General features: G+C 41.6%; 1 protein-coding gene across 4 annotated transcripts in view; it reads left to right on the forward strand.

Moving 5' to 3' along the window:
• The window catches only part of nyap1 (neuronal tyrosine phosphorylated phosphoinositide-3-kinase adaptor 1), a 45,954-nt gene extending 32,887 nt beyond the window's left edge, over positions 1 to 13,067 (forward strand). For 2 of the 4 annotated variants that reach the window (XM_017308634.1, XM_008427633.2), the window contains exons 3-7: positions 5,603 to 5,970; positions 6,048 to 7,838; positions 8,600 to 8,842; positions 9,697 to 9,803; positions 10,375 to 11,591. In XM_017308634.1, coding sequence (XP_017164123.1) covers positions 5,603 to 5,970; positions 6,048 to 7,838; positions 8,600 to 8,842; positions 9,697 to 9,803; positions 10,375 to 10,806 — 2,941 coding nt within the window. In that variant the 3' untranslated portion in view covers positions 10,807 to 11,591. Of the gene's footprint in view, positions 1 to 1,919; positions 3,717 to 5,602; positions 5,971 to 6,047; positions 7,839 to 8,599; positions 8,843 to 9,696; positions 9,804 to 10,374 lie in introns of those variants that run through there. The other 2 variants (XM_008427634.2, XM_017308635.1) reach the window with 2 other exon arrangements.
• Positions 13,068 to 14,401: the final 1,334 nt, after the last annotated feature.

Genomic DNA, 14,401 nt, shown 5'->3' on the forward strand with positions numbered 1-14,401 from the left:
CTTATCTCTTAAAACCAAATTAATAACAAGTAGTTTATAAAACAAAAGCTCTTTCGAAATAAAGCTTACTGATTAGATACAAGACATTTACCGTTGGCAAATTACGCTAAAGTAAAAATCTGAAGTTCACTTCGTGGCTCGTGGTTACCAGTAAACACACTCATCTCTTAGCAACAGATAAGCAACAAAAATTGTTATTGTTCAAAAAACATAGGATTTCTTCTGCTCTCTCTCAGACGTTTACTTTATGGAACTTTGTGGACCTTGGTTACCAGAAAACGCGATCATCTCTAAGCAACAGATTAAAAGCGCAGCAGCAAAAATTCTTATTGATAAAAAAATATAATGTTTCTCCCGCTCTTTTGAAATACCACTTATTTTACACTAACAAGAATTGTGCAGTTGGTGAATTTTGCAGAATAGTTTTTTTGTGTGTAATTGTTCATAAATGTATTTAACACATTCAACTCAAAAGTAAAAATCTCGATATATACTTCGTGGCAGTTCGTTACCAGAAAAAAACCCACTTATCTTTTAAAACCTAATTAATAACAAGTAGTTTATAAAACAAAAGCTCTTTCGAAATAACGCTTATCTGATTAAGATACAAGACATTTACCGTTGGCAAATTTCGCAAAAGTAAGAATCTGAAGTTCACTTCGTGGCACTTGGTTACCAGTAAACACAACCATCTCTTAGCAACAGATTTGCAACAAAAATTGTTATTGTTCAAAAAACATAAAAACTTCGTGGCACTTGGTTACCAGTAAACATACTCATCTCTTAGCAACAGATTTGCAGCAAAAATTGTTATTGTTCAAAAAACATAAAAACTTCGTGGCACTTGGTTACCAGTAAACATACTCATCTCTTAGCAACAAAAATGGTAATTGTTCAAAAAACATAAAATTTGCTCTGCTCTTTTGAAATGGAGTGGAGCGGCAAAGTGAGAAGAAAGGAAAAAAGAGAGCAAGGAAAAACCAAAAACTGGACACATTTTGTTCGTCGTCTTGGAGATGAAGCGGAGTTTTTGTTGGCAGCGATTCAGACCCGCCAAAACTGCCAGCCCAGCCAGGGAGCCAGRRTAGTTRCAGGTAGCAACTCTAATGTTAATCACAATGTGAGTTAACTGATTATAAACTGTACCAGCACCAAGGTTTATAGTTAAGGTTTACATTGGAGCCGCCTGGGAGAGCGGCGCGTGATCCGCACTGCGTGTCCGTTTCAACGCGCACAATGAACCGAGCTCCGTGCTCATGATAAATTAAAACAAATTCAATCATTTCCATTGGCATGATTTATCACTTCTCTTTTTATTTCTCTTTCTTTCTACAAAAAACTGTATGATAAAAGCTTTCAGGTTGGTGCTTTGGTCTCAGCTAAACCTTTTTTTGAAGGACAATTTTATTTACAAAGACTTCAAAATTCATTTTATTTGTCGTTTTGTTTATTTATTTTGGATATTTAAAATGCCTTCCAGTTGCAGTGTTAAATGTTTATTATAATTTTAAGTTTACTGATCTTTCAGATTGTGTTCTTGCATTATAATTTTCCCATTAACATTTATTACTTAAAAATGGTCTAAAAACAACAATAATATTGTTTATCAAAAATCAAAATGTGTTATTGTGACAGGTCTACACACATATATAGTGTAGTTAGTTTGAAAGAGTAATTTGATCACTCAATGAAAAATTCATCCATCAGCTAGAAAATGTGCATCTCTTTCCCCTCCATCGTTTACGTTTGTGTCGCTGGTGTTACATATGAAACGTATCTCCCCAAAGAAAAAGAAGAAAGCAACAATATGTGTTTTCTAAAAATAATCACAAATACTTAACTTGGGTAATTTTAATCTGATTATTGGATTGTAAATACTAACACGTTAGATTACTCGTTACAAGGGGTCAGATTAGAGTAACACGTTGATGACACCATTGTTTGACATTTTTGCTCAAGCTATTTACGGATCTTTCAAGTTTTCGATATGTGTCCCCCCCAATGATAAACTTGTTCCTACGCCCTTGGTCATACATTAAAATAATAGAAGATGTCATAGCGCTGCATTTATAAATGCAGACAACTTCTCTTCTGTATAGAAGTTTTTTAAAACAATTCAGTCGTACAGCTAGATAGTTTATTCAACAAACTCGCTAAGCTAGTAACACGCAGCTAATACCACTAAAAGTAAAAAACGGTAAAAATATAAAAATGGAACCATCACAATGATGCGACTGTACTTGTATAGCAAGTAGGAATTTAAAAGCTCAAGACAAAATGTATTTAGTAGATGTAAGACTGGAAATTACTGATGCCAGTTGATAAAATCAAGTGCAACCAGTTACATAAAAACACACTGAAGTTTGGGAGGTCAAGACGAAACAGTGTAGAGACGTTCGAGGGAACTTTGTTTGTTTCCAAATCCGAGGTTCTTGAGTTTCCTGTTAGATATTTGGACTTTATTAGAACGTCTCTTTCATTGGTTTTGATTTATCTGTTCTAGTCTTGTTTTCAAACTGGTTTCCACATAACAGTCAGACCACAAAGATCCACAAAGATCACCACCATGTTCCTCCAAACAATCCAATTCATTGTCAAGAAGACATTTTTAGCTGGAGTCTGATTAAGATAAAGAGCCATGTGAAAAGCCCTCCAAACAGCTTATTCTTCTTGCCTTCTGGCTTTCTTTTGTTTTTTATTATTGAAAAATCACATATGAGAAGGCTATTGATCTTCTGATTTATCTCTACCTTAGCTACAGCAGATTGCTGATTTAAGCCGCAATAAAGGGAGGGCAAATAAAAAAAGGTATAAGCCCTGATACTCTTTGAAGAGCCGTCTTTGGTCTCGTTTTGAAGCTTCTGCCATTAGAAGAAACAAGGGGAGGAGGAAGAAAAAAGAGAGCTCTTCAAGCAGCGAGAAGGGAGATGCTCAGCCTCTGTCCTGAGCTAAATTTGGCCTTCGAGTATCTATGTCGATTGCAAGGAGTCACTAGAACATCTCCACAGGCATTCAAGGGCACAAACATTCTTGAGGAGATGCAAATGAACTCTGGCGCTTCAGCACACATATTAGAGCGCATGCATGTGCGCAAACTGCCTCACACAGGAGGGGAAGATAAGAGCCGGCGTATTCCCTCAGAGATGAGCAGCCTCAGCGCTCCTTCTGTTGATGCTCACGAAGTTTAATGCAAACAGCCAGCTCCCATTGCCTGGCACTCTGGTTCTGTGTGGGCATTGTACGTCTCGTCTATCTTAAAATGTGTCATTTTAGGCAAAGTAGTTAGAAATGTAAAAATGATGCATGTTTTTTTTTTTTGGTTGTAGAGCCAAGTGTTTTGGGTTACGTCTGTACCTGCATTAGCCATCGAGATATTGAAGGTGTTCCACATTCAGATTAGCTCTGGCTCAGTCTGTGTCTCTGAAATTCAATTTTCAAGTCTTACGAAAGATTCTTTCTTGAAATTAGTTGTGCACTTTGGACCATTCCAACACATGAATTTGATTTGATGGAAACAATTACACTGTAGCTCTGAAGCTTAACCCTTGCCCCAAGTTTGCAGGATATTACGTTTCTTCTTCATTCCTTGCTCTGTATTTAGCACTGTCCACATTTCTATTAATTTGGACCAGATTTCCTGTCTCTACTGCAGAGAAGCTTCCCCACAGCATGACGATGGCACCACTATGGCTCACTGTGTGGGTGTTGTTTACAAGGTGATTTTCAGTGTTAGCTTTCCACCTCAAACCCTGGTCTCATTTTAGCAGAGCACCTTTTTGTTCACGCATTTGCCCTTCTTCTGACAAACTGCAAAGTAGACTTCTACACCCTTTCCTCCCCCCGCCCACCCAAAAAAATGCATAAAACACTTTAGAGCTATATTTCTGGAGTGAGCAGCTAATGGTTATTATTCTATTAACAAAGTTTTCCATCTGACCCAGCAGGTGGAGGTTTCTTCCTGTTAAAAGGGAGGTTTTTCTCTCTACTGTCGCTGTATGCGTTCTCAGTAAGAGGGATTCCTGCAAGTCAGTGACTTGATACAAAACCTTATAAACCAGTTTAAATAATGAACTGAACTGTGTGTTCGATAGCTGTGGTCAACTGGAATGGATTAGAATGAAATTTTTTGTAAGGTGCTTTGTTATAAACTGGCACTATATAAGTAAACTGGGTGGTGTAGAACTGGGTGATGTAGAACAGGGGGTTGTAGAACCGGGTGGTGTAGAACTGGGTGATGTAGAACCGGGTGGTGTAGAACAGGGTGGTGTAGAACCGGGTGGGGTGGTGTAGAACCGGGTGGTGTAGAACAGGGTGGTGTAGAACCTGGTGGTGTAGAACCAGGTGGGGTGGTGTAGAACTGGGTGGTGTAGAACCGGGTGGTGTATTGACACCTTATAGGAACGCTGGATTAATCTCCACAAAGGTGGAGTCTATTTAATAAGTAGGTTTCTTCCAAGGCATTGATCACACAGGATTTTATTTAGAGGTGTCAGCATAAAATTTTCTTCTTTGTGAATAAAAAAAATTGGTTTCCACTTGCTACTTGTGTACCTTTTTGTGTTTGTCTATCACTTAACATGTCAATAAAACAAATCAAAGTTCGAGGTTCCAGCAAGACGAAATGTGGAAAACCTTCAGGCCTGATAACCCTTCTGCAAAGCTTCGTATGTGAGCAACTCCAAAAACAGAAAGACTCTCACTCTCTTGAGCCCTGAATATTCACAGTAACCCTGTCGATAATGACCACAGGGACTTGTCTCATGCTGATGAGGGGTGAAGCAGCGAAACACCCCCTCTGAAGAGCACACTACTCAACAGTAGTGGCTGTTTATGAAGCAAAGAAGCAAGCAGAGGCTTGTCAGAACACATTTATAAACCTTTGGTTAGCTCAGCGGGTCACCAATCTTCACAGTTTTGCCTTCACAGTTTGAACCACTGACCTGACAAACTAATCTGAAATCCCTCCTCTCTATCCATAATCATTTTGTGTTTTATTTTAGTCTGTTTTGCTCTACCTAAACCAAAATCCAAACTGAAAACCTTATCGTAAGCAAGTGTTGATATGTATGTCAACTTATTAAAGGTCGGATCATTGTTTTACTATAGCAGACAAATAAACAAATCTGCCGTCTGCTTTATTTATGGCTGTCTGACATTGATTGTTTCAAAGACTGAAGCATCAAATACAAGAATCTTGGCTGTTACCACGGTAACAGATTAAATGATTCGGGGGATCCTCTGCTCAGGCGACAGGTCTGTGTTCTGGACGTAAACATGTAAAGAACACAGGTGGGTTCTAAGAGTAGCATACATTTCTAAATTACTTTAGACAAGAGAACTGAATTTGTAACTCGGGGTGTTCTGAGTTCAAACAAAAGGAAAAGCATTTGAGAGGCACAGCTTTCCTTTTGCAGAGAAACCCCTGCGGGCATTTTTTCAATGTAAAGAGAATTTTTGAAGAGCAATGAGAGTGAGAGAGAAAAAGAGAGCAACATAAGAGACAAGTCAGTACAAATGAAAGAAACATGTTTTTTACTTAACTTTGATTTCCCCTTCATTCAATATTTCTTTTTTCCTGTATCCCCCACACCTTATTCTGCAGCTCCACTCAGAACGACCCGTCGGCTACCGTGGGAAAAGTTCGAGACTTGGCTTCCTTCCGACGGCACTTCCGGATGGGCTTCATGACCATGCCGGCCTCCCAGGACCTGTCCCCTCACACCTGTGCCTCGGCCATGGCGCCCCGCTCGCAGTCCTGCCACGCTGTTGGTGCGGGGGATACGAGCCTCGAGAATGGAGATTACTCTGACACCCAGTCGCAGCACGGTGGCCGCTGCCCCCCGGCCAAACCCAAACGCCATCCAAGTACCCGCCTGAGCTCCTCGTCTGCTGACAGCAGAGGACCTCCTGAGACCCCGCCACCCTCTTCAAGCTCCCACTCACAAGGAAAACATTCAGAGAAGAAAAATTGTAAGCAGAAGTGTGTTTTGGTCAAATTCTCTGTTGAAAATTGTTTATATTTTAACAAGACTTGTTATGTCTCGCAGCAATGAAGAAGTCCGACTCTGGGGAGATTGGAGCAAAGAAGGTGCCTCCTTTGAAACCCAAAAGGAGTCCCAGTACCCAGCTCACCTTTGAGCCCCTTCCTCCACGTGTGCCTCCTTCTGCCACCCCCTTGCCCTTCCAGGCAGCAGACTCTCAGATTCAGACAGGAGATGGAGAGGATGAGCCAGTCTATATAGAGATGGTGGGCCAAGTGTTCACCAGAGAGAGCCAGACTGCCACACCCCACCCTGTCACTCCCGTGGCCACCACGCCCGACTCTGACTCAGACCAGAGTGAAGCGATCTACGAGGAGATGAAATACCCACATCAGGAGGACAGAGAGTCCCAGAGGCATCTCCCGCCAAAGCATGAGAAGCTTAAAGCCTCAAAGCACTACCACGTCACCACCTCATCCTCCAGTAGTTCTTCTTCTCTCCCTCGCCCTTCATCTTCTTCTCCGTCCTACTCCAAACCCAAAGCTACGGTGTCCATCTCCCATTCTTCTCCGCTGCCTTCCTCTGCATCCTCCACTCCTGTACCCCAGGTCCTCTCCACCAGTCCCCACACACCACGAGCTCCAACTCCTTATCTGTTGCAAGGAGGTAAATCCGAATCCGAGTCCAACACGAAGATCCCGGCACCGTTCCCCAATCTCCTGCAGCACCGACCCCCACTGCTAGCCTTTCCTCAGCCTGCAGCTGCCTCCAGCGGCGTTGGGGTTCAAAACAAGACATCCACCTGTGCTAAAACTCAAACATCCACTGCTACAGCTCAAGCCAGCACCTCCTCATCGGCTTCTTCTAATGTTTCCACCTCCCTGTCAGGGTCCAAGGAATCATCAGGTGGCACGTCACAGCAGGACAAATACAGCCGAGACTCCCAGTTAGGCCCTGCTCCCGGGCTGAGAGCCAGGAGCCACTCCACACCGCTACCTCCCTCCTCCAAATCCACTTCCCCTTTCTCCCATCACCACCACCATCCTCACCATCGCCCCTCGCACTATCATCACTACCGCAAGCCAGACAGAGGAGACTCCCCTGCTCCGACCAAGAGCAGCTCTCAGTCATCCAACCAGGCAACAGTCCAGACGCAAACCTCATGTACGGGCAAGGAGGGCAAGAGTGTGAGCTTCCTCCTAAAGTCTGACAAAGGAGAGCGGGATAAAGACCGGGACAGAGGTAGAGACAGGGACAAGGAGCGAGATAGAGACAAGGACAGGGACAGGGACAGGGACAGAGACAGGGATAAGGACAGAGAGCGAGACCGAGAAAGAGATAGAGATAGAGACAGAGATAGAGACAGAGATAGAGATAGAGATAGAGATAGAGATAGAGATAGGGAAGGAGGGCCACACTCATTACCGATAGAGAGCATTACCACCACTAGCAGCCAAACACCTCAAAGCAGCACCAGCTCCACTCCTACGCCACTATCCTCTTCCCAGCGTCCTCATTCTCGCCCACACCTCCGCTCTCACACACCCCACGGTCTGCCAGCATACAAGCCGCCCTCCTCAGACAGCCCGCTGCTGTGGACCTACCCGTCCAGTGGCTTCCGGAGACCGCCGGCCTATGAGAGCTTGAGAGCCAGCTCTCAGACGCCGTCTCTACAACAGCCTTTAAGTCTTACTGGTGTGGGCGAGGGGTTGTCCAAGAGCAACAGCGGGTCCTCATCGCAGTCAAAAGTTGGCTTCATGCCCTGGGACAGCAGCGTCAGCTTAGCTGCGGACGACGGGTCTTACTGGCCCATGCAGAGGAAGCTGTCCTTTAGCCATGGGAGCAGAGACGCGGAGAGTAAGTCGTCAATTTGAATCAATAAGGCTTGAATTTTTGAAGTGAGGTTTTGTAAAAAGTTATCATGCAGGTAATTTGCAATCGATGACTCTCTTAGCTAATCCAGATGATCTTAGTTTTGTAGTCTGAGACAGACCAAGACCAAAGACTTCTACCATCTTTTAACAACTCCATCTTCAAAAATGGTGATTCTAAGAAACGTTTTCATATAAAGCAACGTCCTGTGAAAACAATCAAAAGAAACAAAATAAAGTTCCACAGCAATTTGATTTAACGCTATGCTAAATTGTTGCACTGCTTTCTACACCTTATATGTTGCTTTCTCAGTGCACGTTTCAAGCAGGAGGATTATTGCTGATACACCCACTCCCACTGTCATTTCCTGTACAAATAATTGACTCAATAAAAAAGAAAAAATAATACAATACATATATTATAATGTCTACAGGTTTCCAAAATATTATTGCACAAACTGTTACAGGGACATTTAATGCTTTAAGGGGCCACTTTTGTTTTGGCCCCTCTGACACTAAATCAACTAATCTAGATTAAGACAAAGCAACAATTACCTTTTACAGCATATTATCTGCTTATAACCCTCAACAGAATCTTTTGATTCTGTTGAGTCGTTACGACTTCACCCTTCTGCTGGAGACACTGCTCCTCCAGATCTATTTATAAGTTGCTGGAAAAGAAAGAAGAAAACAGTGATTCTATATGTGTTTCATTTTCATTTACTTATGCTCCTTTCCCTGATTCAGAGGACGAAGGGCGGGCCTGGAACGGCAGTGCTGATGCACTGTTGAGGATGGACAAGGAGGATCTCGGTTTGGGCTCTCGAGGCGGCCAGTCAGGCATCCCAGTTCACTTTAGTGGCGCCACCAGCAGGGCTCTGGGTCACTGCGAGTCGTTAGCTGGTGTGGACAGCAGCCCGGGATTCAGAGCGCTGCCCAGAGGAGGACTTCCTCTTCCCTGCCAGACCTTCCCTGCCTGTCGAAACGGAGGTAAGCACACCTGATGTTTTCTAGTAGTTACAGTATTTTGTTTAGAAGGAATCCCTGAAAATAGATGAGCGGTGATTTGCAATTGCATTAGCACCCCTTGAAAATTACTAGATCAAATTAGAGGATCAAATATCTGTGTATTTTTTGGGGGCATACTTTTAAAAAAAAACTCATTGCTTTCTTTCAACAATTGCTTTTCGTCCTCCCACACTTACATGAAGGGTTGCAATTGTGCTTCATTCTTTCCTTTTTCAGACAATACCTTAAAGAGTATCAGAGTAAAGATAATTTAATTCTAATCTGTGACACAGTCTTCAAATATTTACTGATAAAAAGTTATGAGAAGCATCTATTGCTTTATTTCTGGTTGTCCTAGTCGATATAATGAAATCACAAATGAATGCATTCATATTGCAACACTGCAAGGAGCAGGAATACCTTTGAATGACGCTGTACAGTAGTTATTGTCTCTTGTTTGAGTTGTTGCCTAAAACATGCTTAGAAAGATTATCTCAGTTATTTAAAATTTACTGTTGGACCCTGTGTGGGACATAAATCATCTAATATTGTGGGAAATATATTTATTAATCACACAAGTGTATTTTCATTTCTTATCATTTCACAATTAATTTACTTATTTGTGGACACTTCAAATGTAAAAGTGTTCATGTTCTATTTTTGGTTAAACCATTCATGGTTAAATCTTTTGCTTGGTTGGAAAAATAAATAATGTACAAGTAGTAAAAGAAATATAACACAGAACGAGGGCACCGTCGATGTCCGCCTTATCCGACCATGTTTCCTTCTAGTATCCTGATAAGTTGGCATGCACTGTAACGTTTGTTTCCTTGCAGAAGTGGGGCGGCTGGGCCGCTCCTCCTCTGCTGCTGGAGTCAGACAGGTGGGTGGAGGAGATGTCCACAGACAGAGCAGTCTACCAGTACGAGAAGCCCTAAATCAGGTGAATATATATCACATCTGGCCCCACAGCTGCAGACACTAGTAAATTTCAAACACAGTTTATTTTGAAGTCAATATTAATATTGCTCTCGTTACGACTTCACCCTTCTGCTGGAGACACTGCTCCTCCAGATCTATTTATAGCTGGTAGTTATGCCCACCGAGCAGAATAAGGGTCTGGTTTGTCTGTGAAGGGAAAAAAAAGGGTATGTGACGACAAAAAAAAAAAAATGGAAGCAGTCAGGAAGGAATACATTGCGGATGTGAGAACACACTCAGCTGTATCAGGAGTGTGAACTGCAGTCTCCCAGCATCACATTTTTGCCCAGTTTCTGGCTCTATTGCAAGTGCTGACGCAGTTTGACTGTGCTGCAGAGACTATCTGCATGCGTTTGAGCGTCAAACTGTTAAACATGCAGCCACAGCACATCCTGGTGGCTGTCTGTGGAAAGTGAACCTTTTTTTGTTTTTTTAAACACGTGCAAAGATTCTATCCATTTATTAGTGCACTGTGATGACATTAAAACTATAGAAAGCCATGTGCTGACGAACACCTTCTACTTCACATGCAGCTGCACGGTGTGGCCCCGTCTCAGGCTCCTTGCAGCCCCAGCGGCCCCGGCGTGTCCCGGCAGCAGCAGCAGCTTCAGCTCCACCAGCAGCAGCTGCAGCTCAAGCAGCAGCTCCAGCAGCTTCAGCAACAGCACCACCTACAGTTGCAGTTCCAGCAGCTTGCCCAGCTGGCACAGGGACAGCCTCCCGCTGGCGGGGGCACCATGTCGTCTACGTCGCAGACGCAGAGGGACGGCAAGCTGCTTGAAGTCATCGAGCGTAAGCGCTGCCTGTGCAAGGAGATTAAGGCACACAGACGGCCCGACAAAAGCCTGTGCAAGCAGGACAGCATGCCCATCCTCCCTAGCTGGAGACGGACACCTGAGCCTCGTAAGACTGGCACGCCACCCTGTCAGAGGCCGCAGGCCGTCGTGTGGGACACGGCTATCTGACCCCAGGAGAAGCGGATTACATAATATCATCTTTCAAACGGTCTGGGGAGAGAAATTACTTTAAGGAAGACAGATTGCATATCAAATGCAAACTTTGCTATTATTGTAATAGGGACTGGTTAGTTGAACTTTGACTACAAAAAGAGGTGAAGAAATGTAGTTATTACAATCAGACTAAGTTCATTTCTTACCCAACTGATTTGTATTTTCTCTGTACTACGTACTGCACTGATGTGTTCTGATTGCCAACAAGTTATTTTTTTGCCACTAAAAACACCACTTATTATTGCTAATACAGAGTGGGTTGTTTTCCTAGATTGGTGTTGCCAAATATCCTCCTGACTACTTGAGACACAAGGGAATCATGTACTTTCTTCAACAAAGCATCGAAACTACTCTGCAGAGGAGAGCAGACGAGACTCGTAGATAAGTTATCGAAGTGTTTCTTGAAAATCGTGAATGTATATGAGATGTCTTGGTATCAATAGATTGTCATTGTGGATGCAAATAATCATCACTGAGAAGTAAAAGCTACCTACTGTGTCCGTTTGCATATTTGTAATGTAAATCTATTTACTTTCTCGACTTTTCTGCAATTTTACAGCAATACGCTCTGAAAAAAAGCAAACTTTTGAGCAACATATTTAAAAAATAAATAAATAAATAAATCTTGTGTCAGCTAGCCTAACATACATATCTGAGACTTGAAGAAGTCATATTTACTGTGTCATACTCTGCATGTCACCAATAGACAAGCAGTGCTGTAACCGTAAGACAAAAAAAAAGAGAGAAAACAAGGATCTTGTCCAACAGATCTTAACTTTACGGTCCTGTGTGGCTGTAGGAAAAAGATAATAGGACGAGTCTGGGGCTGGGTTAGTCCAGCCGAGTGTAGTCAGATACAGATCAGTGGTACACAAAACTCCAGTCATCGCTCATGCTTTTTAACGCAGTTGCACATTAGCGTCCGTTCCACCGAGCACTTGACACCCATCAGCTCAAAGACTGCGCAACACGGTGCAGCTGATGAGACTGTGAGCATCGATCACCTCAACCCGAATGCTGGAACAATCTGCACAAAGCATTGCTTAGAGGAGAAATTCAGAACCCTGATGTACTGTAAATAGACATGTACAAGTGTATTGAAAATGTAGCAATTATCTCCATTTTCATACTTGTAATCAATACATATTATGTAGCATAGACTGTATAAACATAACTTTGTTCACTTGTTTTTTTTTTGTTTGTTTTTTTTTTTTTTACTAAGAGAATTGAGTACCTGATGCAGACAGCCCATGCATTACTTATTGTTCGATTTATAAACAATGAGCCCTCTGGAGAGGAAAAAAAAAACTAAACAAAAACAAACAGTTGTTTATATAATTTTATGCAAGATTCCCTTTAAGCTATGTTGTTTATTCGATCCCCTTTTTCTACATTCACTTTTATTTATGTACAGATTTTAACAGCTTTTTTGGTCTTAACATTTTTAATACTTTGCTGCTATTTCAATACCCGTGTTGTTCAATGGACTACATAGTGTTGCCATGATAAACATTATTAATATGATGCTTATTGTTACATTTTTTTTTTCTGGGGTCGGGGGTTTCCAGAAAGCCACGTGGAATGAAGTTTGTACCTTGAAGAGTCAGCTCTCCTGTAATAGTATTAAGGCGCTTGAATGTCTCTTGGTTGATGTTTTATTTTAATTATTATTATTATTATTATTATTTTTAATAATAGTTATAGTACCAAACTGTACAGTGCAGTACATCCAGTGAAAAAAGACCTATTTAAAATGTTTAAGACTCACTCTTTGGCCTTTTCCTTTTTGTTTATGTCCATCTGCTTGTGTTGGAGGTTTACTTTTTCTTTCTTTTTCTAAKCCTTTTGAGTCCATTTTCATAAAAAAATAAAAATAAAAAACACAGGCCAAGTTGGAGGAAATGGGCAAGTGCAATGCATGCAGAGATTCCTTACACTGAAATGCTCCAAATGATACTTCCTATTGTGCCCAGTTTGATTTTAAATACCAAGTAATCACCTTATTGTCATGGACTGATGCGATACCCGAGGTACAGGCTACCATTTTTCCAGAATAGTTTACAGAGGCTGTTGGTTTTGTGTGTCTTCTGAAACTGTGGCCATTATACGAGTGCCATATACTCTATTGATATGGTAAGATACGGTGTACCTTGGAAATCACTGTAGTGCTATATTTGCATTGATATTGTCATTGGAAATAAATTTTATATAATGAACTTTACACAACAAACAAAAGTGGTCCCTGTTCCTGTATGCACCCAGTGACCCCTGCACTGACAAGCATGTGGATGGATGAATGAATACCTGGAAAAACAATCAATGGATCCTACACACATTCTTGAAAAGTCAGGAACGGTTTTGAATTTGATGTGATATTTTCAACACTGCGAGAAAAGTGGGAAATGCGTGAGAAGGAAAGAATGCCCTAGTCTTTGATTTGTGATGTTAAGGCAGATCCATTCATCTCTCAGATAAACACACATTCCTATAAAAACGAAATAAGGGCCATTCAGTGTTTTCTTTGGCCCAGTATGTCCAGTTATTTCAGAGTTTTAAGCTGGATCCATGTTTCTTGAACTATATGGTCTTTCTTAGATTTCACCAGTGGTGGATTTTGATCTGGGGATGCATGAAGCAATAATAATAAGTATTAATCTACTTTTGCAGGTCAGTGTAATGGGAAATAAAGTTTGTTGTGTGTAGTGTAAACTCTACATACAAACTGTTGCTGTACTTTGCAGCTTGTGAATCTGAACATTTTATTGCAGCTTCAGATTTAGCTTAATTTAAAGGGATGTTTCTTTATTTTTAAAGGAATCTTGACAAATTTTGTGCTCAAGATTTGTCACAAATCAGGTTTCAGATCGGTGTTGTTTTGCATGTTGATCATGCAAAACAAAACTTGTCGTGCTTGATAATGAAATTGGCACAAGTTAATCAGCGAACTCAGATTACAGACTTTAATTTCTATATTAAATATTTTTGTTTTTGCCAAAGAACTGACTGTGTTTGTATATTTTATATATTTTTTATAGAAACAAGAAACAGAAAAAGGTGCATTCTGTTGGATATTTCTAATTCTTATGCCAGAGCAGAATTTCTAAAAGGACACATTTGATAATTATTATGAAAGTGAATGTTGGTTGAGCTGTGATGCCTAATTGTAGTTGGGAAACCCCCGGAATCAACTTGAGGTCCCGTGAAAACTTTGGACCGGCTCTTGGAAAACGTTTTTATGCAACATGCATTACACTGCAGCAGCTGCAGCAAAGGGGAGGAGCAGGACACCGTGTTCCTTCCGCACTCCTGCAGTACGTACTATTTCCAAATGAGGGCGCTATCTTCACTCCTCATCTCACCCTTTGCGGGTCTGCGCAAACCACCACATCCAGTGGTCCCATCGGGTGATCGAAGTTTTAACTTGACATAGTTTTTTCTTTCTGTTTTATTTGGCATGATGTTTTAAGTTTCATCACGCAACCGGACTTGAAAAGTTGCACACGTCACTGTAATGTACTGTAAAAACACAACTTCCTATATTTAATTTGTA

This window comes from Poecilia reticulata, linkage group LG14, assembly GCF_000633615.1.
Source record: "Poecilia reticulata strain Guanapo linkage group LG14, Guppy_female_1.0+MT, whole genome shotgun sequence".
Taxonomy (NCBI): Eukaryota; Metazoa; Chordata; class Actinopteri; order Cyprinodontiformes; family Poeciliidae; genus Poecilia; species Poecilia reticulata.